At 37.5% G+C, this 26868-nt stretch overlaps 1 protein-coding gene across 17 annotated transcripts in view; it reads right to left on the bottom strand.

The window, feature by feature from the left end:
- The window catches only part of CADPS2 (calcium dependent secretion activator 2), a 519834-nt gene that overhangs the window by 297646 nt on the left and 195320 nt on the right, over positions 1-26868 (bottom strand). For all 17 annotated transcript variants that reach the window (XM_046019950.1, XM_046019953.1, XM_046019955.1 and 14 more), the window contains exons 4-5: positions 11954-12034; positions 4131-4367 (exon numbers count right to left, since the gene is read on the bottom strand). In XM_046019950.1, coding sequence (XP_045875906.1) covers positions 4131-4367; positions 11954-12034 — 318 coding nt within the window. The remainder of the gene's footprint in view (positions 1-4130; positions 4368-11953; positions 12035-26868) is intronic.

Here is a 26868-nt window from a genome sequence, read left to right as displayed (position 1 = left end):
ACATTGGGAATGGGTAGAAAGACTGATACTGTTTTATGCACTTATAACTCCTGGAAAAAAGGGAAACAAATATGTTTCAAGTGGGCTTTTTAACGTTCATATTTTTGCTTTTTTTTTTTTCAGTCAAATCTTGCATCCTGAAGTTTCCCAAGCTCTTGAAACTCATAAAATAGATTCAGTGGCATTTTTATAATATGCACAGGTTTTTATTGATCTCATGAATTTGTACAAACAAGATTAACAGCCTCCATGCCACATAGCTACAGAAATACCCAATAAAATCATGTATTGATCATTTAATACATTATTAAAATCATTCCACTTTTGAGTTGTGATATGAATCTCAAGGCAAAAGTTCTCCAAGAAGCCATCTTTAAAAAAAACTGTCCTTCCTTTCACTCTTCAGCACAACAGAAGGGTTACATTCGTAAATACAAATGCCCATTTTTTTCCCCCCATGAAAATAATGGGAAACTAATCACTAAAAAAGAAAGGTCAAATTCAGAACCATTTTCCTTCCACAACTAAGACTTTTGGTATTTTAACACACCGAAATGTATACCAACGCAGGAATAAAAATAAGGGCATAACAGAAAACAGACTAAGAATAGAGAACAGTAACACCTTTCCTACCTTCTGTAAAATATTCAAAGTTAGAACAAAGCACTTCATCTTGTTGATGGAAAGTAAGCAAAAGGAGGTATGCATTCTTAATAAATCAACGTCATTGTTAGTCATTTTGAAACTCATTAGATCCTTATACAAATAAGACTAAGCAGAAGCTGAGACAAATGACTGACAGGATAATCATATCAATCACAAGCCAATTCCACAGGGACTTACCAACATGATTGAAATGACTTCTTAATACAATTTTTGGAAGGTCACTTAAAACACGGGAAGCAATAGAATTGTGTACACATAATAAATGTTGGTATCTTTTAGTTCATATGTGGGAATATGCTTACTTGCCCTGCATCTTTTTCCATAGTGCTTTCAGCAAAGTGCAGGAGAGAAGAAAGGAAGTACCTGCTTAACACTATTTCTGTCACCTCTCCTACAAACTACTGCAAACAGGACCTCATGAAACACACAACTTGTGAAACAGTTTCCCGGTCCGCAAACTAATACTCCCGTCTGTGCCAGGAATGTTTTCTTCTGCAGAACTGCCACTTTCAAAAGAAGTAACTTCTGTTCTGAATCCAAACATATAAATAAAATAACACAATTCTACAGATTTGATTTCCAAAAGGAATAAAAAAAAAAAATACGGGTGGTCTCCATCTTGAATGATAAAGACAGCCAAGAATTCCATGGACCATCAACTGACCTATTTCAGGTCACTATTCCGACCAGTTCCCCACAACACCTGGTAAGGGAACATGGAAAATGAAACCAGTCTCATTTCCATCTTCTCTTCCCCGATCTCTCTGTGACAGATTTAATAAAGATAAAATACGCAGAATTATTCTAGACGCAAAAAGAAGGGAGGCATGTCCAAAATATAAAACTTGGTACTGTGCTTCTGAATGATGCATTGACCAGAGTTACACGACACGGAGTCACAGGCAGGTTTGAGAAGATAAAGCTGAGCTGTACGTGGGACATGTACTACAAGCCAAAGAAGTTGTCACCTGGCCTGCCAGCCCAAGACCGACGAAAACTACGAAAATCAGCCGTACTCACGCCAGTGACACCATCCCTCTTCCGACATGCAGACTCAACTTCATACATTAATCTATGCTGTCCTCCCCTTACTTGAATATTTATATTCAATATCTGGCTTGTGGTTTTGCAGGTTAGCTTTGCTCTTGCTTTGTTATTCTCTCTGAAGCCTTCACCAATGGAGAGACCTAAAAGTCCTCTTGTTGTGGCTACCTTCTGCCTTTTTGTTTTTTTCACGGCTTTTTCCTAATACCATCAAAGTCTCTAATTCAATCCATATTTATCAAGTCAACTGTGTGCTAGGCAGTGTTTTAGGTCCTTGTGATACCTCAGCAAACAAAACAAGCCCTTAACTTCCCGTAGTTTACCATGTAGTAGAATCTGTCCGACAGTGAATAGTAAACAAACTGAATTAGGTGCGTTAGGTAGTAAGAGCTGTGGCAAAAATTCAGCTTGCTAAGAGAACAGGGTATGGTGAGAGAAGAGAGCAGTTGGTAGCAATTTTAAAGAGGTGATAAAATTTAAACGGTTTTTCAGATCTGCACTTGCTCCCTAGACTCAGGCTTCAGTTCGTAGAAAAAACCTTTCCCAGTGGACCAATTTTAAGCCTGACTGACTAAATGTGAGACCCTGAAATTGGATTAACTGCTTGCCTTTCAGAACTTTCTTAGGCTGAGAAGAAAGGCTTAGATAATGGGCCAGGGATAATTACAGAGTTTAGCCCGGCTGAGGTCAAAGGCCCTGGGGACAGAGGGGGACCTCATCTGTTCTCTCAGGTGTCCACAGGTAAGCACTGTGTAGTCTGCACAGAATGTGACTTCATTTTGCTGTTGAACACACAACTCCTATTTATAATACCGGAAGTAATCATAGAAAACCTCTCTATTATGCTACGGAAGGAAAACTTCTGCCTTACATACACATAGCAAGAGAGGACTATCAAAAACAATTCTACAAATAGGCAAGCTTCTCAGACCATGCAAAATGAAGTTTTAACTCATTTTCTCTTCCTAACATCATTCTATTGTTAACTGAGCAGCCCTGTTTCATACACTGGCAATAAAGGACAGAACAATTCATAGTTTCACACCGACGCTCACAAGGATAATTTTGTTTTCAATAGGGAAAAGAGTTCATAAAAGCCAGTTATTTATAATTTTGTTTAAAAACTTTTAAACAATAGAGAAGAAAGAAGGTGTTTTGAATGGCTTCCAGTTCTGCTGGTAGATTTATACATTACAAAAATAATTTGCTTTACAAATTATACCGTAACGGATTTTATTTCATACAAAGACTTAAAAAAAACACCTTGGCATTCTACACTCGGTCAGTAGGAAAACAGATTTCTACCTGTAAGATACTGGGTAGTTTTCCATTAAATATCTCTTTAAGATACTGAAGAGATTGAGAAGAAACCCAGAGTAATGGCAAAATCATTAGGTCATCCTAGAACAGAGTCTCAGGTCAGAAGAAAACCCATTTCTAACTCTCATAGTAAATTTAATCTATTAACCTACAAAAAAATCATTAGCCTGGAAGTTAAGAGAGAGGCAGTTGGCTTATCCTCAAGCCTGAATTTATCTTAGAGTTGAACAGGTGGAATAAAGAACAAAAGCACACATTTGCTTTTTCTGCTGCAAACTAAGCAAGCCAAAAGAAAGAAGTTATCAACAAAGAAATTTAAAACGGTGCCTCCTAAAACTCCACCAGTCAATCCACGAACTTCAGTAGCAGTACTGGGCACCAGCAAAGAGAATTTAACAATGCAAGGAAGGAGTAACGAGCTTTAATTTTTGAGAGCGCTCTGAATTTAAGCTCGATATTGCAACTATATGTGTTTGTGCCGTGTATAAACGCATAAAGAAACACACGGATTAGCCCCAATACACAGATTAGCAAAGAAGAAATGTAATCATAAAAAAAAAAAAATCAACAGGTGGCTGTGCGGAGTCTGCGTATCTGGTTTCTAGTGCGATGTATAAAAGGGATAAAACTCGGCAGTCTGAGAGAACACAACTTTAAATGTGTGACATTTGTTCCTATTCTTTATAATATGTACTGTATCTGTAATGAAACTGGACATCCTGGAAAGGAAGAATTCTCTCCTTATCATCTCTATGCACCCAATATTGTGTTTCAAAGCTGGCTGGTGGGATTTGATTCTAGAAAAATACCATAGGTGAGGTAGGTTAAAAACAAAGCGAACCAAAAGCCTGCAAGCAATTCCCAAGTTACAGAGAATTCAGTTATGTGTCTAAATCCTATCTCCATCCAAATGTGCTTTTACTGATAAACTTAAAACCAAGATAGTTGGCACAAAGATGAATTTTCTCAAAACTTACTATTTTATTATTTAATCCTGAAACTGGGATTATGTTTAAAGAACAATGTGTATTAGTTTGCATTCACAACCGGATTGTCTAGCAATCTACTGTCAGAGGTGAGCACGGGATCACGTCACTTACCTCTAAGGTGAATGACAGCACCACATCCGACTTTGACAGCTGAATCTCATTCTCATCGCCTATGTCCAGAAATGCAGAATTCTGTGAACGTTTCAGTTTTTGTAATTTAAATTCCGGACCACCTTTTGAAACTGGAAGACTTTCCAAATTGGCCATTAGCAAATTCACTGAAGACCGCAACTCTTCTATATACATAGTCTCCATTTCTTTTGTTATAAATTTGGGGAAGTTTCTTTCCTTGAAAATAATTTAAAAAAATGTTACAAAAGTTATTATTTCAATTTTATCATAGAAGATTATATGATGTATATCTCTGATTGTCTTGGAAAACTGTGACACTCAATATAAAGGCACCTGCCCAGTTCTTCAGTCTCCAGGCTTTAAAATCATCAAGTTATGTCTGAGTACATTACATCCTTTATTCAGAATCATTATGGTACAAAATAGGTAACATTTTCACATTAACTATTTTTGATAAGGTACTTGCTTAAGGAAAAACTGAAAATCTACATGGAAGAAAATTTAGCATCTAGATCAGTCTTAATTAGTCACTGTAAACTTTGAGCTGCTTGGGGTAAATTGGTCGGTAAGGAAAATGTGCAGTATACGAATGTGTTTGCCTGTTAGGAAACGAACATCACAAACGTCTTTCTTATCACAAATATATAGAGGATATCCTTTTTATAAGTAAGAATTCAAATTAAAAAACATAACAGCAATATGCTGAAAATTCTAGAATTTTCACAGGACACAAATGTAACCAGATCCCTTATGACCATAAATTCAGGTTTTTAGTAAAAGGTTTAGAAAATTTTAAGTTAAAAGCAAAAGGCCAACTTATAAATAAAGCTGCACCTGAAAAAGGATAATAATATCAATCTAGAAGATTCATTTTTCTTTCTGAACTACATGAGCAATGCCATTTGGTCCTTGGATCTCTGTAATCAGATTTTGGTTTCTTTCAACTCGATGAGAAGGACATTCCAAATACTGGGATTTAAAAAGATATGGACAGATATTGGCAAATTGCCCTAAAAGCAGATGATAAACAATTACATTCTTACCAACAGCAAAAGGAGGCTTTCTCTCACTATTGGTTCTTTCTTAATCTTTGGAAACCTGGCATTAGGTCTTTCATTAAAGAGAGTTTATAGCTTTATGATATGAAGTATGACGTCACGTGTCAGCTTATTTGTACAAAACTGGCTGGGAATGAAAGCCTAAAGCAGCCACCTTGCAAATGACTGCTTAATGCTCCAGAAAAATTAGTACCTTTCTCATAGTTTCCCTGGGTATCATTTGAAGCGTAACCTAAGAAATCCCCATCTCTGGGATGACTAGAACACATCCCAAGTGCTCTTGTCAACCTGCACCTAACCTGTGACTCACTTCCACCAGTTTGCTCATAGGCTGGAAAGCAACATCTGGTACCACTTCACAAATCAGTCCCAGAGTCTCAGGCCACCTGTTTTCTTCTCCCCGAATATAATCGTCACATATTTCTTTTAACATAATTTACATATAATCAATATTAAAACTGCATATTTATTATCACACAGTAATTAAGTGTCCACATTCAAAATTAACTTTCTTAAGGAAGACTCTTAAGTATCCTTTTAACATTGCTCTAGAGTCTGAAGCAAAGTTCCAAAAACGTTTGCAACCTCAGGAAAAACACCTAACGAGTTACAGAATACCTTGGTTTCCTTTGAGGGGGGGAAAAAAAAGCTACGTTTTGGAATGGTTTCTCAGAGCATGCAAGAGAAAAAAAAAACAAGCAAAATAAGCTATAAAAAGATTTTTATATTTATGCACTGTCTTTATTTTTGTATTTAAATTCAATCAGCCAACATATAGTACATCTTTAGTTTTTCGTGTTTTTTTCTTTTTTTTAAGGATTTAATTCATTTGTGACACAGAGAAAAGCATGATGGGGAGAAGGGCAGAGGGAAAAGCAGGCTCCCCACCAAGCAGGGAGCCCAATGTGGGGCTTCATCTCAGGACAGGAGCTGAAGGCAGATGCTTAACCAACTGAGATACCCAGGTGCCCCCAAGTACATAATTTTCCTTAGTTTTTGACATAATGTTCAAGGATTCACTGAACAAACATGCTGTGTATAACACCCAGTGTATGTACTGACTTTAAAAGCTGTTATGAAAAGTATCCAAAACTCAAAAATAAGGCAAAAAAGGTGAGGGGGTAGGTCCTTTCAATGTTCTACAAGGGCAAAGGGCATCCAAGGGTCATCTGAGGAAATATACTCAGTTTAACCTACTGTTTATTGATTCAAGGTCCCAAACAGTGAACATGTTGCCTTACAGAATTTTGTCTGGAAAAGACACAAATAATGTGTGTCTGCTGAATAAGATAATCCAATGGTTATAGTTTAAAACCTTGTTGGAAACTGACTATTTTTAGATCTAATCCAGGAATCTTATTTTAACCTTGCCTAAAAACACCTAGTTTTGATATGCTCTTTGGATTAGTTTTAACATGTAACTAGTTTGCTCATTCATCATGCACTGAATGAAATCTTTATTTGGTGTTTACATTTGTAGGAGTCATAATTTTGCTTTTTTAAAAATTTTACTTTATCGAAGCAAAAAAAATGTTTGAAAGTTTGGATGCACTAATTTTTTTCTTCAAAATTTTAAGCTTACTTAGCATTAGCAAATAAAGATTCCAATTCTTATTTAGCTTTAGTTAAAAACGTCACTCGCCATCACTGTTCAAGGTGAGACTGGCAGGAATCACCAAAATTGATGGTCTTATTGGCACTTTCCAACTTTTCAAGAAATAGACTATATTCAATTTTCTTCCTCTCTGAGGGAAAAGACAGACAACTCTGCTTTAAAGCCCTGAGATTTATTAATAGTATTTCAACTTTATTTAGCCTGCTTATGTTGCCTCTTTCTTGGAAACAAAAATCAACCGTACTTCAGGCAACTATACATGTTAAATTTAATCTTTTAAATTAGAACAGACTCAGAAATAGGGTTATCCTCTAGATTAACTGTGAGTTGTTCTTATAAACCATGGTTTGAATATTCTAATTCACTTGCTCATTAGTGGTCCTAAAGCATCATATACACGAAAATGTTAAAAAAAAAAAAAAGAAAGAAAGAAAGAAAGAAAGAAAATGTTTTCTCCATTAAAAAAATTCTCACCATTCAAATTTAGTCCCTTTTTAAGTGCTCCTAACTTCCACTAGATGAAGCCTTGACCAGACTGGTAGGTGGAAGATGGGGACAGCTGTCAGACTCTAGAAATACTCTGAAGACAAATGCAAATGGATTTCCTAATAAATCTGTCATGAGGCACGAGAAAAAGAAGGGAGTCAGGGATGATATCAAGTTTTTTTTTGGCATAACTGACAAGACAGTACTGCCAAGAAAGAACTGGCCTAGCCTGACTTCTTCACTGAAAATTTTAAGCACCCTCCATTCCTCCTGCACTCCTGATTCCCTCTTGTCTTTATTTTCCAAAATAGCAAATGAGCACCTTTGATAATTCAGTTATATGGAACATTCTTTTCTTATTATTGGCTCTACCAAATGCAAGCTCCACCAGGGCATGGCAGGAATATTTTTGTCTGGTTTTATCCCAAGACAAATACACATTTGTCTGGATGTATTCCAAGTGCCTACAACATTGCCAGGTTATTTTAGTAGGTGTTCACTAAACATTTATTCATTGAATTTATAGATAGAAAACTTCAGGCTCCAAGAAGTTAAATAAACTTGCCTAATGTTCTATATCTAAGGAAACAGCATTCATGGATTTGCCTACACGTTTTTCTGGCCCAGTCCACATTTTTTCCTATGATTTCCTAATAATTATGCCTTGGATAAAGCATTAAATTCAATATTTCTATCCTTTGAAAAAGATTTCTGCCCTGGGGCTTTGTTGTTATTATACTGTGCTATGAAGTATGATAGGAAGTACTACTGATTACAAATTATTAAGGGGCCACACTTCTGGACTTATCAGACTGAAGAGGCAGCTGGGTCCAAGACAGCAAAGTCCAAAGACCAGGTTTTTGAGGCCAGCTTCCACCATGTTATTTGTTTTGTAATCTTGAAGTCAGTAATCTTCCCTAAATCTCAATCTCCTAGTCTGTACAATAGACTCATTCTGTCCTCTGTCCTTCTGGGTTCATAGGATTCCTAAAGGAATATAATACAACAAGGTCAGTAAATTATAATTAGCTTTATGAATATTTTATGCCGATGGCTTACAACTGGTGAAACTGAATTAGAAAGCAATTAAACATGTTTTATCTCCTATGGCAACATACTCACCAAAAGCCATCTTATATTTGGTGCCTTTTTTCCCCTTCCAATTTCACTGGCTTCACTTCCTTTTCCATACTTTTTTAAACGTATCAGTGTTTGAGAAGAAATCACTGGGGTGCTGTCAAAGTCTCTGTCTGTGCACCACTGATCCTTTCCTCTCAAGTCCGGAGGTTATAAACCCACACTCTCCTCCCAGGCATGAACTTGAGACACCCAAGACTCTCCCTCATGTTTCATAACCCTCCAGAAATTCATCCAAACTTTATTCTAAAGCAGCACATCTTCAGCCAGGCCCTGAGAGAAAAAAATCCAACTCAAACAATGTGCATAGACTCAGTATCTATATCTACATACACCTAGAAAATCTACAAATGTGGATCACAGATCCAGAGGCCTGACCCCACAGGGTCTGGAACATCTCTCTGGATGCTCTCCCAGTCTCAGGTCTTCAAGAAAAGCAAATGTCTTTCCAGCCAGTTCTCCAATTCATATTGGGGAAAGTGTTATCCTCTCTAAAGCTTCCAATAGCCTTAACCTACTTGATTGCCATCCTATAAATTCGACACTTGAATCTCCACAGTTTGTAGTGCCTCTCCAGATATCCAGAGGGTAGTAACATGGCATGTTGTCCTTTGAACCACTGTCCTATGTGTGAATGTAACTCTTTTAGCCCCTAATTCATATCATTGTTGGTCTTTATTCATCTAGAAATTCCTCTTCATCTATCTCTGGCTTAGTTCTCACAACTTACTATCATCTCTGCTACCTTAATTTCTCTTCATTTTCTCGACTTTGCTACTTATCTCCAGTTTTTCAATAATTTCCCTTTTTGAAATTTAATATACTTCTAGATAACACAGTATTAGCATTCTTAAAACTTACGCATTGTTCATAAACACATTTTTCCTTGCAAAATCAAAAATATTTCAACTGTTAAAATCAGCATGGGATGTATGTTCTTCTCAATGGCTGGAAAGTTCACTACCTTGATTTGAGAGATGGTTAACAAGGACCATGTACACATACATTCACTGAGCTGTAAACTAAGTATCTGTATACTTCACTATACACATTATACCCAAATTTTAAAGAAATGAAGAAATTTCCCTCAAAAGGGAGGATTCTTCAGAAAGATGGAGGGAAGTAAAGCAAGAGTCCAAATACTCAAAGTTTTGATTAGCAGAAGGGAAAAAGGAAAACATACCTCAGATTAACAGCACTATAACCTCAAGTCTATTGGAAAAGATAATTTTCTTTTACCACTATTAAATTAATTCATCAATTTACTAAAGAATTATGCAAATAATGAAGTTCCATGTACTCTAAGAAATCTTAAGCATTAAGAAGAATAAGTTTGAATTGTTAAAAGGTCTATATTGCCTAAAGCAATATACTTTCAATATATTCTATACTTTCAATGCCATTCCACTCAAAATTCCACCGGCATTTTTCAAAGAGCTGGAACAAACACTCCTAAGATTTGTATGGAACCAGAAGGGACCCCACACTGCTAAGGAAATGTTGAAAAAGAAAAAACTGGGGGCATCACATTGCATGATTTCAAGCTTTACTACAAAGCTGTGATCACCAAGACAGCATGGTACTGGCACAAAAACAGACACATAGAACAGTGGAACAGAGTGGAGAGCCCAGATATGGGCCCTCAACTCTATGGTCAAATAATCTTCAACAAAGTAGGAAAAAATATCCAGTGAAAAAAAGAGAGTCTCTTCAATAAATGTGCTGGGAAAACTGGACAGGTACACGTAGAAGAATGAAACTGGACCATTCTCTTATACTATACACAAAGATAAACTCGAAATGGTAAAAGACTTCAAAGTGAGGCAGGGACCTATCAAAATCCTAGAGGAGAACATAGGCATAATCTCTTCAACATCGGCCACAGCAACTTCTTCCAAGACATGTCTCCAAAGGCAAAGGAAACAAAAGGGAAAATGAACTTTTGGGACTTCATCAAGATCAAAAGCTTCTGCACAGCAAAGGAAACAGTCAACAAAACAAAGAGGCAACCCACAAAATGGGAGAAGATATTTGCAAATGACACTACAGACAAAGGGCTGATATCCAAGGTCTATAAAGAACTCCTCAAACTCAACACACAAAAAACAGATAATTATGCCAAAAAATGGGCAGAAGACACGAACAGACAATTCTCCAAAGAAGACATACAAATGGCTAACAGACACATGAAAAAATGTTCATCATCATTAGCCACCAGGGAGATTCAAATCAAAACCCCACTGAGATACCACCTTACACCAGACAGAATGGCAAAAATCAACAAGACAGTAAACGACATGTGTTAGAGAGGATGGGGAGAAAGGGGAACCTTCTTACACTGTCAGCGGGAATGCAGTTGGTGCAGCCACTTTGGAAAACTGTGGAGATTCCTTAAGAAATTAAAAATAGAGCTTCCGTATGACCCTACAATTGCACTACTTTGGGGTATTTACCCCAAAGATACAGATGTAGTGAAAAGAAGGGCCATTTGTACCCCAATGTTCATAGCAGCAATGGCCACAGTCGCCAAACTGTGGAAAGAACCAAGATGTCCTTCAATGAATGAATGGATAAAGAAGATATGGTCCATATATTCCATGGAGTATTATGCCTCCATCAGAAAGGATGAATACCCAACTTTTGTATCAACATGGACGGGACTGGAGGAGATAATGCTGTGTGAAATAAGTCAAGCAGAAAGAGTCAGTTATCACATGGTTTCACTTACTTGTGGAACATAAGGAATAACATGGAGGACACTGGGAGATGGGAAGGAGAAGTGAGCTGGGAAAAACTGGAGGGGGAGACGAACCATGAGAGACTGTGGACTCTGGAAAGCAAACTGAGGGTTTTAGAGGGCCGGGGAGTGGGGGGTTGGGTGAGCCTGGTGGTGGATATTAAGAAGGGCACGTATTGCATAGAGTACTGGGTGTAATGCATAAACAATGAATGCTGGAACACTGAAAAGAAATAAAACAAAATGGGAAAAAAAGGAGAATAAGTTTGAAATTTATTCCTGTTACATAGAAACACATGACTGTACAAATAAATTATATTGAACACACTACCCATGAAAGTCTTTTACTAGAAACTTCAGTTAGATTTTTCATCCATTCAAATATTAGTTGACCCCACTATGTACCAACCACCATGTTAGATAGCTTGGAAAACGTGATTTTGCAGAGACAATATTTTACTCCCTGAATAGGTTATATTTAGCACAATATTAAAATTCTTTTAAATCTGGTCATTTGAGAAATTCAGGCATTGCTTTCAGAATAGTCTACAAAAGTTATTGAGTTTAAACATGTACTATGTGTAAGACAGGATGTGTAAAATAGAAAATTTGCTCCATTTAGATAATATGCACTCAGACATTTGGGCTTAAGGAGCATGCACACGGAGAAGAAAATGATAGAATTATACTACCTATACAGAACTTTTTCAGCTCACAGAAGTAGGAGTAACAAGAAATGTTGTACAGTATGTCAAAGTTAATAATTTACCTTTGCCATTTTCTCTGCCAGCTGTAAACGACCATCAAGTTCCCTTCTGATCTGGGCTGCTTGTTCATCTGCATTATCCAGCTTTAAAAACAGAAATTACACATAAGTGATTACTAAATGACAGTGACTTACAGATTAAAGCAAAGATTTAAGGACTCAATTGTTGTTTTTAATAAATTCTCTCAGCTACTTATTGAGAACACAGTATGATATTTAGTTATATTGGCAGTCCAACTAAATTTCTTGGGCACTTTTCATTTTGGTTTTGTTCACAAAGAGTTGTTAAACTGCTAATGGTAATAGCTCAGTTTATCAAAAATCTAATTATAATAATTCCTTGTCCAACCTCTCCACAACAACTCTAAAACCAGGAAGTCCTTATTTCCTTGAAATTACAGTAAATTGTCTTGAAGCTTTTTCAGTCCATCCCTCTGTCTTTGTGAAGGTCAGTCCTGAGTAGTTCCAGGTAGATAAATATCTTGTTTTTTTCTTTCAGATTTCCAGAGTGGTGAGATACTGAATAATGTTCTACTTCTTTGTCCTTTCAAAAAACATTCCCTTGATTTTCATAACAAGTTTGTGTGTTCGTGCCAAATTATTAAAGTATTATTTGATTAACTGATAGAACTTCCTACCATTTAAATCTTCACATTCTCTTCATTCGAGTATCAATAGCTTCATGCTACCAATAAACCCTCCACTCTCTTACAGATTGGCACCATATTTGAATTCCATTCTCTTCTGCTAAATTTGATTGAAAGTAGGAGAAGCCTGCTACCAACATTTTTAAAGATGTTAACATGGAAAATTATTTCCACTGATCCAGTGAAATAATCCTTTTCTTGTATAATTTCTTTGAACTTTTCCTTATGATTCCTTCTCTCCAATTATTCATAATCAATTTCCTTTATTAGCTCACTCTAAAAACTGCTAAACTGAGGAGGTCCTATGAGCCACGACTGTGTGGGATGTACTGGATGGGCTACAAATATTTCTCTGGCCTTTAATTCCTTTTCCTTTCTTACTTCCATCATAAAGAAACCTGGACCACAGAATACAACTGTGCTATAATAAAGGTCCACCTGAAGACTGGATTAATAATGAGTACAACATTAAACACCCAGGAGAGGGGCGCCTGGGTGGCTCAGTGGATTAAGCCTCTGCCTTCGGCTCAGGTCATGATCTCAGGGTCCTGGGATTGAGCCCCGCATCGGGTTCTCTGCTCCGCAGGGAGCCTGCTTCCTCCTCTCTCTCTGCCTACTTGTGATCTCTCTGTCAAATAAATAAATAAAATCTTTAAAAATAAAAAGTAAAAAAAAAAAAATAAACACCCAGGAGAATACAGATTAACTTTTCTATTTCCTGAAGAACTTTAAATTGACCAGATTACATTCTTTAAAGTAGCTTAAAAAAAAGGAGTAGGGGCAATGCAGGTCAACAGGATGGTAGTATCAGGACATATATATAGAGTCAAGAAATGGGGAAAGGTGTTCTAGTAAAAGAGCACCAGGGGGCACCTGGGTGGCTCAGTGGTTTAAGCCTCTGCCTTTGGCTGAGGTCATGATCTCAGGGTCCTGGGATTGAGCCCACATCGGGCTCTCTGCTGACTGGGGAGCCTGCTTCCTCTTCTCTCTCTGCCTGCTGCTCCGCCTACTTGTGATCTCTGTCAAATAAATAAAAATCTTTAAAAAATGTTTAAAAATAAATTCTAATAAGGCAAATGGATTTTCCTTTAATTTCCATTATGAAACTAATTCCATTATGAAACACAATTTCCATTATGAAACAAATTTCCATTAAGCTCCCATGAGAGGTTAACATTTGTAAATATTGGATGGGGTTCTCAGACTTCTTCATCTACCGGTTCATCACCTGGGTGCTCTCCTTGAAGCACACAGTCTTATATATCATGTATCTATAGCTCCAATCCTTCAGAAGAGTTTGACTTACACTTCCAACTACTTCTTATTTACCATTTCAGTTTGCATAAGGACTAACAAGCCCAAAATGCAATCCTGACTTCCAGCTCCTCAGACCAATCATTCCTTCAATGAATCATGCTATGTCATTAACAGCAATCTATTCATCCAGCTGCTCGAACCCAAAACCTAGGTGTCATCTTTGGCCTTTTTCCCTCACAGCCCACAACCAATCCAATCTAGAGTGATGGAGAGTAAAATCTAGATCATGTTAAGCAGACCAGAATTCAGGTGCTCTGATTCCTTGGCCAGGACTCTACTTTTTTGGGAGGGTGGAGTGGAGGCTCTTCCTGGCCACTTCAAGAAGATCTCCTTTCACCGGAGGAGTTGTACATATGGTTATGGTACAAGTAATGCTCATTTCTTTTCCGAACCCTCCAGAAAACTTGGGTTTTCACACCACTTCCTCCGCCTCTCCCTCCTCAAAATAAGTAAGTAAAGTCTGGAAGATGGTTTACAGATGTGGGACATCAGATTTTAAAATGCTGGGTAACACAGCTGCTGCTAATGTCTGATTTGGGGTAGGAGATAAAGAAAATGGAGATATGTGGACACTGGAGTCCATGGTAGGGCCCGACACAAGCCTTCCTCTATGAGGACAACTTCATTGTCTTTAAATTCTTGATTTCAACACATTGTGGCAATAGATTACTTACTTCACAGATGTCCTTTCCTGGCACAGAGCATTTCCCCAGGTCTTTTAAAGAGGATTATTCAACCCTGACCATAACAGATGCCCAAATGTATTTTGATACTCTGCAATGCCTCCTCATATCCATTGCACAGAGCATTTTCAATTATCAATTGAAAATTATCAATTTCAATTACCACTTCAGAATCAATTATGACTTCAATTATCAAGATATTGTTCCAGACTGACAAATATTTAAAATAGGAAATGTACTTTTATTTTCCTCCTCTTCATTACATAGGAAGTACTGTTTCCACATTCAGAATCCCCCATCACAGAATGTTTTTCATGTCTTTTAAAAAGAGTCAGTGGTCAGGACCATAACAGATGCCCAAATGTATCTTTATTCTCTGCAATGCCTCTAGTATCTATTATACAAAGCATTTTTTTTTTAAATTTTATTTATTTATTTGACAGAGAGAGATCACAAGTAGGCAGAGAGGCAGGCAGAGAGAGAGGAGGAAGCAGGCTCCCTGCGGAGCAGAGAGCCCGATGCGGGGCTCGATCCCAGGACCCTGAGATCATGACCTGAGCCGAAGGCAGCAGCTTAATCCACTGAGCCACCCAGGCGCCCCTATACAAAGCATTTTTAATTATCTGTTGGAAAATTATCAATTTCAGTAACCACTTCAAAAATCATTAATTGTCATATTAAAAATCAGTGACTTCAATGATGAAAATATTCCACTACTTTGACAAATTTTTAATACAGAAATATTTTTTCCTCCTGTTCTTTACAAAACATGCCACATGGGGCTTGTGGTTTCCACATTTAAAATTTTCTAGGCTAGGGAGTTCTTAACCTGGACCTTTGGGAATCTGAACCACTCAAGTTGTGAGCAAAATTTTGTGGAGTTATGCATTTTTTTCCCTTGGGTAATGGTTTGAGTTTCATAGCTCAAAAGGGTGGCAACTCCCTAACTCAAGAAGTAAAGAACCACACCATGGGGAAATCTTTCCAGAAACCTCTATTCATTTCTTCTAGAAGAGGCTATGTTTCTTTTTAAAACATAAACCATGGAAGATGGTCACCTCAGACCTACATATCATTGACCTTACTCCATACAGAGATTTGTTAAATCTTTGTAAAGGGACACTAAGACAAAGGCTCTCAACAGTGTTGGCAATGGGCTGGTTATTTTACTATTTACCCTTTCTTACACCGACCGTACAACAACCACTCTAAAGGCTCTTCAGTAGCTACGGAAGCAAGGGCCTTCCAGGAGCTTGTATTTTATATCAAAAACTGAAAATAGTACACAGAACAGAAGGGAATTGCCACAAGAAAGCTACTGATCAGGTGCTGTAAGAATTCAGTGAAGGAAGAGATATGTTTCCCTGGTTGATTAGCATCACGATGGCTTTGCAAAGAGAGAAATACTTTAAAAAAAAAAAAAATGGACTTGGAGGAATAGAGAAAATGCTGACCTAATGCAGCAGCCTTTGGGTCTGGACTTGCAAATCTCCAACCCTAGACTTTCCTTGCCACATTCCCTGCATCCCCCTCATGTCATTGGAAACAAGCTCCAAGAGGCCACAGGGATGAGCAAATCCCTTTACAGAAGGGCTCAGAAGGACTCAAGGCCTATGTGGTATCCAACTCTCTTACAGTTATGAAAATTTTAAACAGCATAAAGATAACTTTACCACGTTTCACCCAACACCTCCAATTTTATAACTAGTGATATTTTTCTAATGCTTTAAAAACTACAAATATCAAATACTTGAATCATTAAATTTGCTCTTATCTTTTAGAAAAAAAAGATAATTTATAAAAAGCACTTTTCACAGCACTGTTTAGCATCATTACCCTCTCTCGTTAATCTATTTTCTAGAACCAGGATAACTGTATTAACATTGTCAATCATTAAAAAAAGGAATTAATAGCTATTTTTCCATTATGATGGCTTCATACGTGCCGACCTCACTCAATTAAGTTCTTCTTTTTCCCACTGAAGAAATTAGTTTTTCCTCTGACTTCTCACTCCAATTATGGTGTATTTCTTTTCAAACAAATTATATTCTGTCATTTTCTTGTAATACTCATCTTTATCCTTTAGTATGAAAAAGGCAAGTAGACTAGGATTTGTTTATAAACTTAGTGTTTTCCCTGAGAATAGTTCATATGCTGGTCCACTGTATTTATATTGTCTATAAATCTGGTCATTTACAGATAATATATCATAAGAAGTAACTGGCACAAACCTAACACTGATTCCAAAAGAAGACTTCAACCAACACTTATCATATATTTTCTAGTAGCCAAGAGTTTGACAGTAGCAAATATATATGAATTTGGCAACAGAACCTAAAACCACTGATCAAAAGTTTTTAAGTGTTAAACTAATCTACTTCGCCAATAAGTTAATTCCGTATTATTACTTGAACCACAATTTATCATAAAAATAGAGCCTAACTCTACCCTACTGATTATTTCTGCTCTGTTTTCTGTTTCCTCCCCATCCCCATATTACAAGCACACATGCAGGTCCTTGGCAGAATATCTCCAGTTATTTCTCAAAACAATGTTGTAATAAATCAGTACACACCACTGGCCTTTCTCCTGAGTTCCAGGAGAACTCCAACTGAAGGCAAGGCCTTTCCTTTCAGGCACCCACAAAGCCCTCACATTAAAAGTGAACCTGTTTTTTTTATCATCTACTCCTCATCATGACTCCCTATTTCTAGATATCATTCTCACTATCCTTGGTCAGTCTATAATCTCAGAGAAGGGAGGGAGGTAAGGAAAAAGAAAGGTGACAAGGAATTAAATGAATAAATGAACATGAATAAAGAGAATGATACCCAAACACCTTAGCCTAGTATTCTGGTCCTCCTAAATTTCATTCCATTCTCTTTTCAATTGGATAATTCCATTATCTGTACAAATTAGTTGTTCAGTGTTTACCGAAGATGTTACATTTTCCCAGTCGCATGACTATGAAGCTCCTCATACCAATCATTCCTTGTGTTTTGAATTTGAATTGCTTGTGTTTCTTCTGCCTGGGACATTCTTCTTACCCTACCCTCATTGTCCTCAATCAATCTCCAAATCTGAGATTACTTAACCAATCATTTAATAATAAAACAGGTATCATCTGATGACCTATCTTTCACAGTCTCCTCTTATTGTTGAACTTCAGACATTTATGACCTCTACTTCAAATTGCAATGTAGGTCCCCTGCCAGCTCAGCCTACCCTATTAAGAGGAGTAAAACAAATCCATCTTTAATGGTGGAATTCACATAACTGGTCTCAATTTTAATACAAATATAAAGAATAATTACAAGGCTCTTGGACCCTAATATCCCCTCCAAGCTGATCCATCTTCTATGAGTCAATCTCTCTCAAAAAACAAAAACCCCATCTCTCCCTTTTTCTTGATCACTGAGATGAGGCAACAACACAGTAACAAATTTCTTGTGATTTCATACAATAAAAAGAATGTAATAAGAAGTTATTTCCATACCCTCAAGAGAAACACATTACATATTTGATGTTATGTATGATTAAAGTAACATTATGTCTGCTAGATACATAGCATTAAAAAAAAATTCCCTTATATCGATCTAATCTTCCAGATTATATATATAAAAAAACCTCACACAAATATCAGTTCTGCTATGCTCCTTCTAGAATAATTCTATGAGTCTTAAAAATGCATTTCCAGAAGGAAGAAGGAACATACCTATCTCAGCATAATAAACCAGCCCACAGTTAACATCAGATTCAATGGTAAAAGGGTAAAGATTTTTCTTGAAGATCAGGAGTAACACAAGAGTGCCCACCCTCAACATTCCTATTCAAGATAATACTAGAAGTCCTAGCTAAAGAAACTAGGTAAGAAAAAGAAATAAAAGGTATCGGAACTGCAAAGAAGTAAAATGGTCTCTGTCTGTAGAGAATATGGTTTTTTTGTTTTGTTTTGTTTTTTTAAAGATTTTATTTATTTGACAGATAGAGATCACAAGTAGGCAGAGAGGCAGGCAGAGAGAGAGAGAAGGAAGCAGGCTCCCTGCTGAGCAGAGAGCCCGATGTGGGGCTCAATCCCAGGACCCTGAGATCATGACCTGAACTGAAGGCAGAGGCTTAACCCACTGAGCCACTCGGGTGCCCCGAGAATATGGTTTTATATAAGGAAAATCCTGAAGACTCAACCAAAAAAACTATTAGATCTAATCAATGAATTCAGTAGTTACAGGATATAAAATTAACCTACAAAACTAGTGGCATTTCTGTACACTAACAATGAATTTTCTAAAAAAGAAATAAAATGCATTAACATAGCATCAAAAACAATAAAATACTTAGGCATAAATTTTACTAAGGAGGTAAAAGATCTCACTCTGAAAACTCTAAGACACGGATAGATAAAAAAAAAAAATCAAACATATATAAATGGAAAGGTATCCTATGTTCATGGACTGGAAGACCCTATCAAAATCCAATGGCATTTCTTCTTTACAAAAGTAGAAAAAAAACACTCCTGAAATGTATACAGAACCGTAGAAGACCCTAAAAAGCCAAAGCCATCCTGAGAAATAAAAGCTGGGGCCATCACACTTTCTGATTTCAAGATATACTACAGAGCTGTAGAAATATAGTCATCAAAAATAGTATGGTACTGGGGCGCCTGGGTGGCTCAGTGGGTTAAAGCCTCTGTCTTTTGCTTGGGTCATGATCCCAGGGTCCTGGGATCGAGCTCCACATCGGGCTCTCTGCTTGGCAGGGAGCCTGCTTCCTCCTCTCTCTCTCTCTGCCTGCCTCTCTCCCTACTTGTGATCTCTGTCTGTCAAATAAATAAATAAAATCTTAAAAAAAAAATAGTATGGTACTAACAACAACAAAAAATAGTATGGTGCTGACATAAAAACACAAAGACAAAATGAACAGATTTGAGAACCCAGAAATTTGAGAAACCAAGTACATACAGTCAACTAATATTTAACTAGGGAGCCCAGGATACTCAATGGAAAAAAGAAAACCTCTTTAATAAATGATGCTGGATTGGGGAGGGTATGTGCTATGGCAAGTGCTGCGAAGTGTGTAAACCTGGCGATTCACAGAGTTGTACCCCTGGGGATGTTTATTAAAAAATTTTTAAAAAGTTAAATAAAAAAAAAAAAAATGTTGTTGGATAATTAGATATTCACATATAAGACAATGATATCTATCATTGTCATATATCCTATACCCCTCACAAAATTTAACTCAAGATGGATTAAAGACTTAAATAGAAGATCTGAAACCATGAAAATCCTAGAAGAAAACACAGGAATAAAAGCTCCTTGACCTGGGTGTCTTGGTAATGATTTTTTTGGACAGAATGCCTAAAGCAAAAGCAACAAAATCAAATATAAGTAAGTAGAACTATATCACACTAAAAAACATATGCTCAGCAAAAGAAACCATCAACAAACTTAAAAGAAAACCTATGGAATGGGTGGGGGGGGCGCCTGGGTGGCTCAGCGGGTTAAGGCCTCTGCCTTCAGCTCAGGTCATGATCCCAGAGTCCCGGGATCGAGCCCCACGTCCAGCTCTCTGCTTGGCCAGGAGTCTGCTTCCTCTTTTCTGTCTGCCTCTCTGCCTACTTGTGATCTCTGTCAAATGAATAAATAAAATCTAAAAAAAATTAAAAAAAAAAAGAAAACCTATGGAATGATGAAATATTTTCCAACTATACATCTGTTAAGAGGCTAATATGCAAAATATATAAAGAATTCATACAAATCAAAAGCAAAACAAAAACAAAACCACACAATTAAAAAATGAACAAAGGACCTGAACAGATATTTCTCCAAAGAAGATATATGAAAGGCCAACAGGTAGAGAAAAAGATGCTTAACTTCAGAAGTCATTAGGGAAATGCAAATTAAATCCACAAAAATATCACCTTATTCCTGTTAGAATGGCCATCATCAAAACAAGAGATAACAAATGTTGGCATGGATATGGAGAAAAGGACTGTGCACTGTTAGTAGGACTATAAACTGGTGCAGTCACTATGGAAAAAAGTATGGAGGATCATCAAAAAATTAAAAATAGAACCACCATGTGGTCTAGTATTTCTACTTTTGGGAATATATCCAAAGGAAATGAAAACACAAATCCGGAAAGACATCTACACCTCCCATGTTCATAACAGCATTATTTACAATAGACAAGACATGGAAACAACCTAAATGTCCATCGATGGATGAATGGATAAAGAAATTGTGTACACACACACACACACACACACACACACACACACACACACACACACACAATGGAATATTATTCACCCATAAAAAAGAGGAAATCCTATCATTTGCAATGGTATGTATGGACCTTGAAGGCATATGCTAAGTAAAATAAGGCAAAGGAAGATAAATACTGTATGATCTCACTTTTGTGTGTAATCTAAAAAAAAAAGCAAAACCATTTTTTTTTCTAACTTAAAAAATGAAATTGAGAGAAAGAGATCAGACTTGTGGTTACCAAAAGACAGGCAGGAGGAGGTGAGGGAAAATGTAGAAAGAGAGTCAAGAAGTCCAAACTTTTCCAGTCATAAGACAATAAGTACTAGGGATATACTGTACAACATAAGCAATATAGCTAACACTGCATAGAATATATAAAAAAATTGTTAGGGTTCTCATCACAAGGAAAAAATATTTTTCTTTATTGTATCTGAGAAGATGGAGGCTAGCTAAACCAATGTGGTAATCATTTCACCATGTATGCAAATCAAACCATCATGCTGTACATTTTAAACTTATACAGGGATACAGGTCAATTACTTTTCAATAAAACTGGGAGGAAAAGTACATTTCCCAAACCACACTTTCATTTGAATCCTAAAAAGTAGGGAAACAATGAATGAGTTAATTAGATGTAAAATTACCCTACGTGAACTGAATTATATTAAATAATGGATCAAAATGTTCAAAAGCAAGAACGTAAGAATTTAACCTCAAACATAAAAACCATGGGACTTCAATAGACTGAAGACAATGCATGCATATTCTCTAAAATGGTAGATGGCAAATTTTATGCATTATGAAATCTTTAGTATTTCATTTGACATTAACATTTCTCTTCTGGACAAAAGTAATGAGCTAATACTTTCAAGCAACTACTTACTAACTATTCACCTCGATAAAATAGTTGAGTACACATTCACATTAACAATTTTAAAATGCTGAAACTGAAAGGGTTTAGTATTAAGTGACCCATACACTACCAGGGATATTAGAGAACTTTGTCAGAGCACATTAGAACTCCAGCCTCATCAGGACTAGTGAGAACGAAATTTATTTTTTAAAAAAACCATGAAATTTATTATTATTTAAAATTTTTTCCCCAAAGATTTTATTTATTTGACAGAGAGAGAAACAGAGCACAAGTAAACAGAGCGGCAGGCAGAGTGGAGAGAGACGCAGCAGAGAGCCCGATGTGGGGCTCAACCCCAAGACCCTGGAATCATGACCTGAGCTGAAGGCACCACTTAACCAACTGAGCCACCCATGCGCCCCAAGAACAAAAAGTATACAGCACTTACTACATGTAAAGACTGTTCTAGGGCGCCTGGGTGGCTCAGTGGGTTAAAGCCTCTGCCTTCGGCTCAGGTCATGATCCCAGGGTCCTGGGATCGAGCCCCGCATCAGAATCTCTGCTCCGCGGGGAGCCTGCTTCCTCCTCTCTCTCTGCCTGCCTCTCTGCCTACTTGTGATTTCTCTCTGTCAAATAAATTAAAAAAAAAAATTTAAAAAAAAGACTGTACTACACAACACATGAATGTAAACCTCGGAGCAAGCTTATGGGACAGGTCATAACTTTATCCTACTTTAGTGATGAAAAATCTGAGGCACAGATTGCTTTAAGCAATTTTCCCAGGTCAAGGTCACACAGGTAATAAGGGGCAGGGCAGTTTGACTGTAGGAGTCAACTCAAATTCTTCACAGCTTTCCCAATGCCCTACACTCAATTTCCATTCTTTCATTCACTATCTGTGAGTATTTACAATAAGAAACACATGAAATATTATGGTAGAATTAACGGTACAAGGATTAAATATCTTATGCTCAAGCTATTAAAGTGAAGGATAAGAATTTATTATATATAAATATAATACAAAGTAGAATAGAATAGGCTTTGGGGTAATGATAAGGAATTGTAAATTCCTCTTTTTTTTTTTTTTTTCCTCCTCCAATATTTAAGAAAAAAGACTGGGCGTGGGAGCAGGGAATTTCTTTAGGGTCTTGAAGAACGAAGAATGGGAATTCCAAGTGTAGAGAGTAATAGAAGACAAAAACTAAAACCCAAGAAAATAACAGGGAGTGACTCAGCTTACACAGAACGCAGGGAATGAAAAGAATTGCTACATAGGAAAGAACATAAGCAAGGCAGGGGTTGGGGGCAGATGGAACACCAATGGCTATGAACTTCATTCTGTTGACAGAGAGGAGCCATCTTTGTTTCTATCTAAGCTGGGTCATGATGAGAACATGATGGTGCTCCAATATTATTAATCTGGCAACAAAAATATGTAAAGTTGGAAGGGGGAAGCAGTTAAGAGGTTACTGTCATGCTCCATCTGGGAGGTACTAAAATCTTGAGCTATGGCAATGACCATGGACATGAAAGAGATGATGCAGTATTATGGAAAAAGCAACAGCGCAGGTAATTGGGCTGGAAGACACAAAAAAGACTGATGGTTAGGAGTCGGAAGGCTGAACACAAACGAAGGAGAACCACTTTGGGATGAGAAAAAACAGCATTTTGAACCTACTCTGTCTGAGAAGTTTCAGATTCATCAGTTTGCCGTGGGCTATCGTGAGACAAAATGGAAAGAGAGGAGCCGACCTAAGCAAAAAGGTAAAATGCAGTGATACTCAAAATAAGCAAAGTGAGTTTTGTTTTTTTATTCTAATCACTGCAGTATTTTTCGGCTCTAACTCAGTGCAACAATCACAATAGCATCTCATTTTTCAAAATCAGGGTACTGAGGCTCTCTCTATTTTTCAAACACTATTATTGCTCTTGGTACCATACCAGGTACAAAATGAGTTTGCAAACCTCTGATGAGGATTCAGAGGCTGAAAGGCAAGCCTTATTAATCTGGAGATCTTCTTATCAGAATCATGAAAACACTCGCAAATAGAAAATGACATCATTTTAGACAGTGAACAATAATAAAGGTCTTTCTGTAAGTTTGTCAGATAGCCAGAATCAATCACTGCCACCCACTACACAAGAAAATCTTACTAAGATAATGATCAATTGGCCCTTCTCTAAAGTGATTAGGGTAAATGGAAATTTTTTATAGTCTAAAGCAAAGAGGATTTGGGATATTATGACCTTGATAATCAGCTCAAAGCATTAAGTATTACTGGGTACTCTTTGGTGAGAATGTGTCAATCTCTTTTCCTCAGCCTTTTGAAACCACTTCTTTAAAAAAGTACATTATAAAAACAGAGAAGCTGGTCTAACCATCTACCAAAAGAAGCAGGTGTTAAGTTTTCTGGGCTATACATTTCTAAAAGTCGAAAGATAATAAATGCTTAAGAAAGTCTGATGGTGTGAGCTTGGTGCACAGTAAATGCCCAACAAATTTAATAAAATGATTCAAAGTACTATACAAAAGGGTTTTCTTGAATATACAATGTTCTTACTGGTTGATTCCCTAAAGATTTTTCTGTTTATTCTATTATCTCCTTGATTCTACTCTTAACTGACTCCAGGATAGTCAAGAGTACTTTCTTCTACCATGACAAATTCAAGGGTCACTGCATTGTCATCTTACCTGACTTCTGAGCAGCATGTGGCGTAAACACTCTCCTTCTTTGACATGTCTTCTCTTGGATTCCCTGACATTCACTCTGGTCTTCCTCCTACCTCACTGGCTCTGTCTTTTTCATTGCAGCCTCTAAATCCTGGTGTCCACAGGACTCTATCTTGGGTCCTCTATCATCTTGAGCTCCAGATTCTCCTAATATGATCTCATAGTGTCCCCTGGCTTCAAATACTAACTTTATCTAAATGATTCCCCAGTCTGTATGGCCCAAACCTAACCACGCACTGGAATTTCAGATTTGCATATCCAACCACCACCTGCCATTTCCACTTGGACATTTAGTACTTCGTTTTCAGCATGTACAAAAAAGAACTCCCGACTTCTCTCCTACAATTCTCCCTCCAAAAACATTGCTCCTTGAGAAGAGGGAATGCCATATATTGAGAGCCTAAAACAGTGCTTGACTAGAGTAGGCATTATCTTGAAAGAAAATTCTAATTACAGATGCCCTATCAGACCATGGCTAACTAATGCTGCATCATACAAACATTAACAAATGGAAAGATATCCATTAAGGCATACTACCTTTTCTACAAAAAAGAGAGAGAGAGAGAGAGAGAGAGAGAGAGAGAGGAATAGGCAGTCTTACTCAAAGTTCTAGTAAACGGTATGTCTTATGTTATAGACCCAAGTGGACTCCCAGTTTCTGTTGAAAACCTAGAGTCCATCTTTGTCCCTTTCCAGGCAATCAGGCGTTCTACTGTTCTGACTCACGCCAAAGTTCCCAAGTGTGGGGGGAGCCCAGGAGGATTGTGAAGCACAACACAGGGCACAGTCCCAAGAGGACACGAAGACAGACCCCTAGGTCAAATCCAGTAGTCCAGGAACTTCACAGGCAGCAGAGAAATAAAACAGGACCATAGCAGGGCAAGGAGCAGAGCCTAGAGATGACTTGAATAATTAACATGCAGATCTTCTTCCACTTCTGTTTTAATAATGCTGGGTCAGGCCCAAAAGGTGGCAGGGGATGGAAGACACACAATCCATTCTTTAGGCCCCAGAGAAGGATCTTTCCAGAATCCCAAACTGTTCCTGTCATGTCATTGCTTAGGGCCTACCTGTGTTCCCTAGCTCACGATAAATTCCAAGCTCTTTTGGCTAGCATTTAGGCCCTTAATATTCAAGTCCTAACTCTTAGCCTCATCTCCTGCTACTCTAGCAACACACATGACATACCTTCCTAACAATTCCAAGCTTTTCACTCTCCTTGCACCTTTGTAAATGTTATTTTCCACCTGTCTGTTAAATTTCTTTCCATCTTCTAAAATTCAGGAATTTGTGCCTTCTCAGAATCATTAAACTTCCATTAAAGTTCCAAGTGAAAATTAGGTTTTCCACACTGCCAAATCACCTCTTCTTCCTGGACACATGGCTGGATGGTTTCTCAGCCTCCCTACAGTTTTTGAGGTCACCATGGCATTAAATCCTCAATGGACCATCAGGCAGGAGTCCCCAACCTAACCGTGCATCTTCATCAACATAATGTAGAAAGAAGGCTTTTTAAAAATAGACAGTGGGTCCCATTTCTACAGGCTGTCTCACTTAGTCCGAAGTGGGGCCCAGGTGTCCCACAGTTTTTAAAGCTCCTTAGGTCATTCTAACGTGCAGCCAGGGTGAACACCAAAGAAATCTGTGCAAACTATCCCCTATTAAAATAACTGTCCCCCACACGCTCACGTCATGCTGTAAACCTACCCTCAGTAACATACCGTTGAACTCTACCATTACATTTTCTTTATAGGTTGGTCTCCTCAACACACACAAATACCTTCAAAGAACCAAATCTTGTCATTTTCCCTTGCTGACATTTTTAAATATCTCATTTTAATTTTTATACAATATTTTCATGAAAAATCACAAAAAAAGATATACTTATTAGGCAGGGAGGCAGGCAGAGAAAGGAAGGGAAGCAGGCTCCCTGCTGAGCAGAGAGCCCAATGCAGGACTCGATCCCAGGACCGTGGGATCATGACCTGGGCCAAAGGTATAGGCTTTTAACCCACTGAGCCACCCAGGCGCCCTGACAAGTTATATTAAATAAAAAGTATTATCAAATCACGTGCTACTCGTTGAGAAAAAGAGGTGAAAGGTAGATAGCCATTTCCCCTGAGCATTCATATTGCTATTTTCCTTTGACATCCTGAATGCAGATCTTCCAAAGGAAGACTGACAGTGAGAGGGGCAAGAAACACAGTAACTGCCTAGATTTGCTGATTTTCTTAAAACTCTTAAACCCAAAGTGCTTAAACTCCAAGGCTAACACTCCTAGAGAAAGGGTATCATAAACCTACTTTTTAAAAAATTTTTTTGTTTGAGAGTGTGAGCGAGCTGTCCATGCAAAGGGGGGGGGGGCGGGGACAGAGGGAAAGGGAGAACCAGACTCCCACCCCCACTCAGAGCAGGGAG

This window comes from Meles meles, chromosome 10, assembly GCF_922984935.1.
Source record: "Meles meles chromosome 10, mMelMel3.1 paternal haplotype, whole genome shotgun sequence".
NCBI classification, from domain to species: domain Eukaryota; kingdom Metazoa; phylum Chordata; class Mammalia; order Carnivora; family Mustelidae; genus Meles; species Meles meles.
This window is presented reverse-complemented; position numbering and strand designations above follow the sequence as displayed.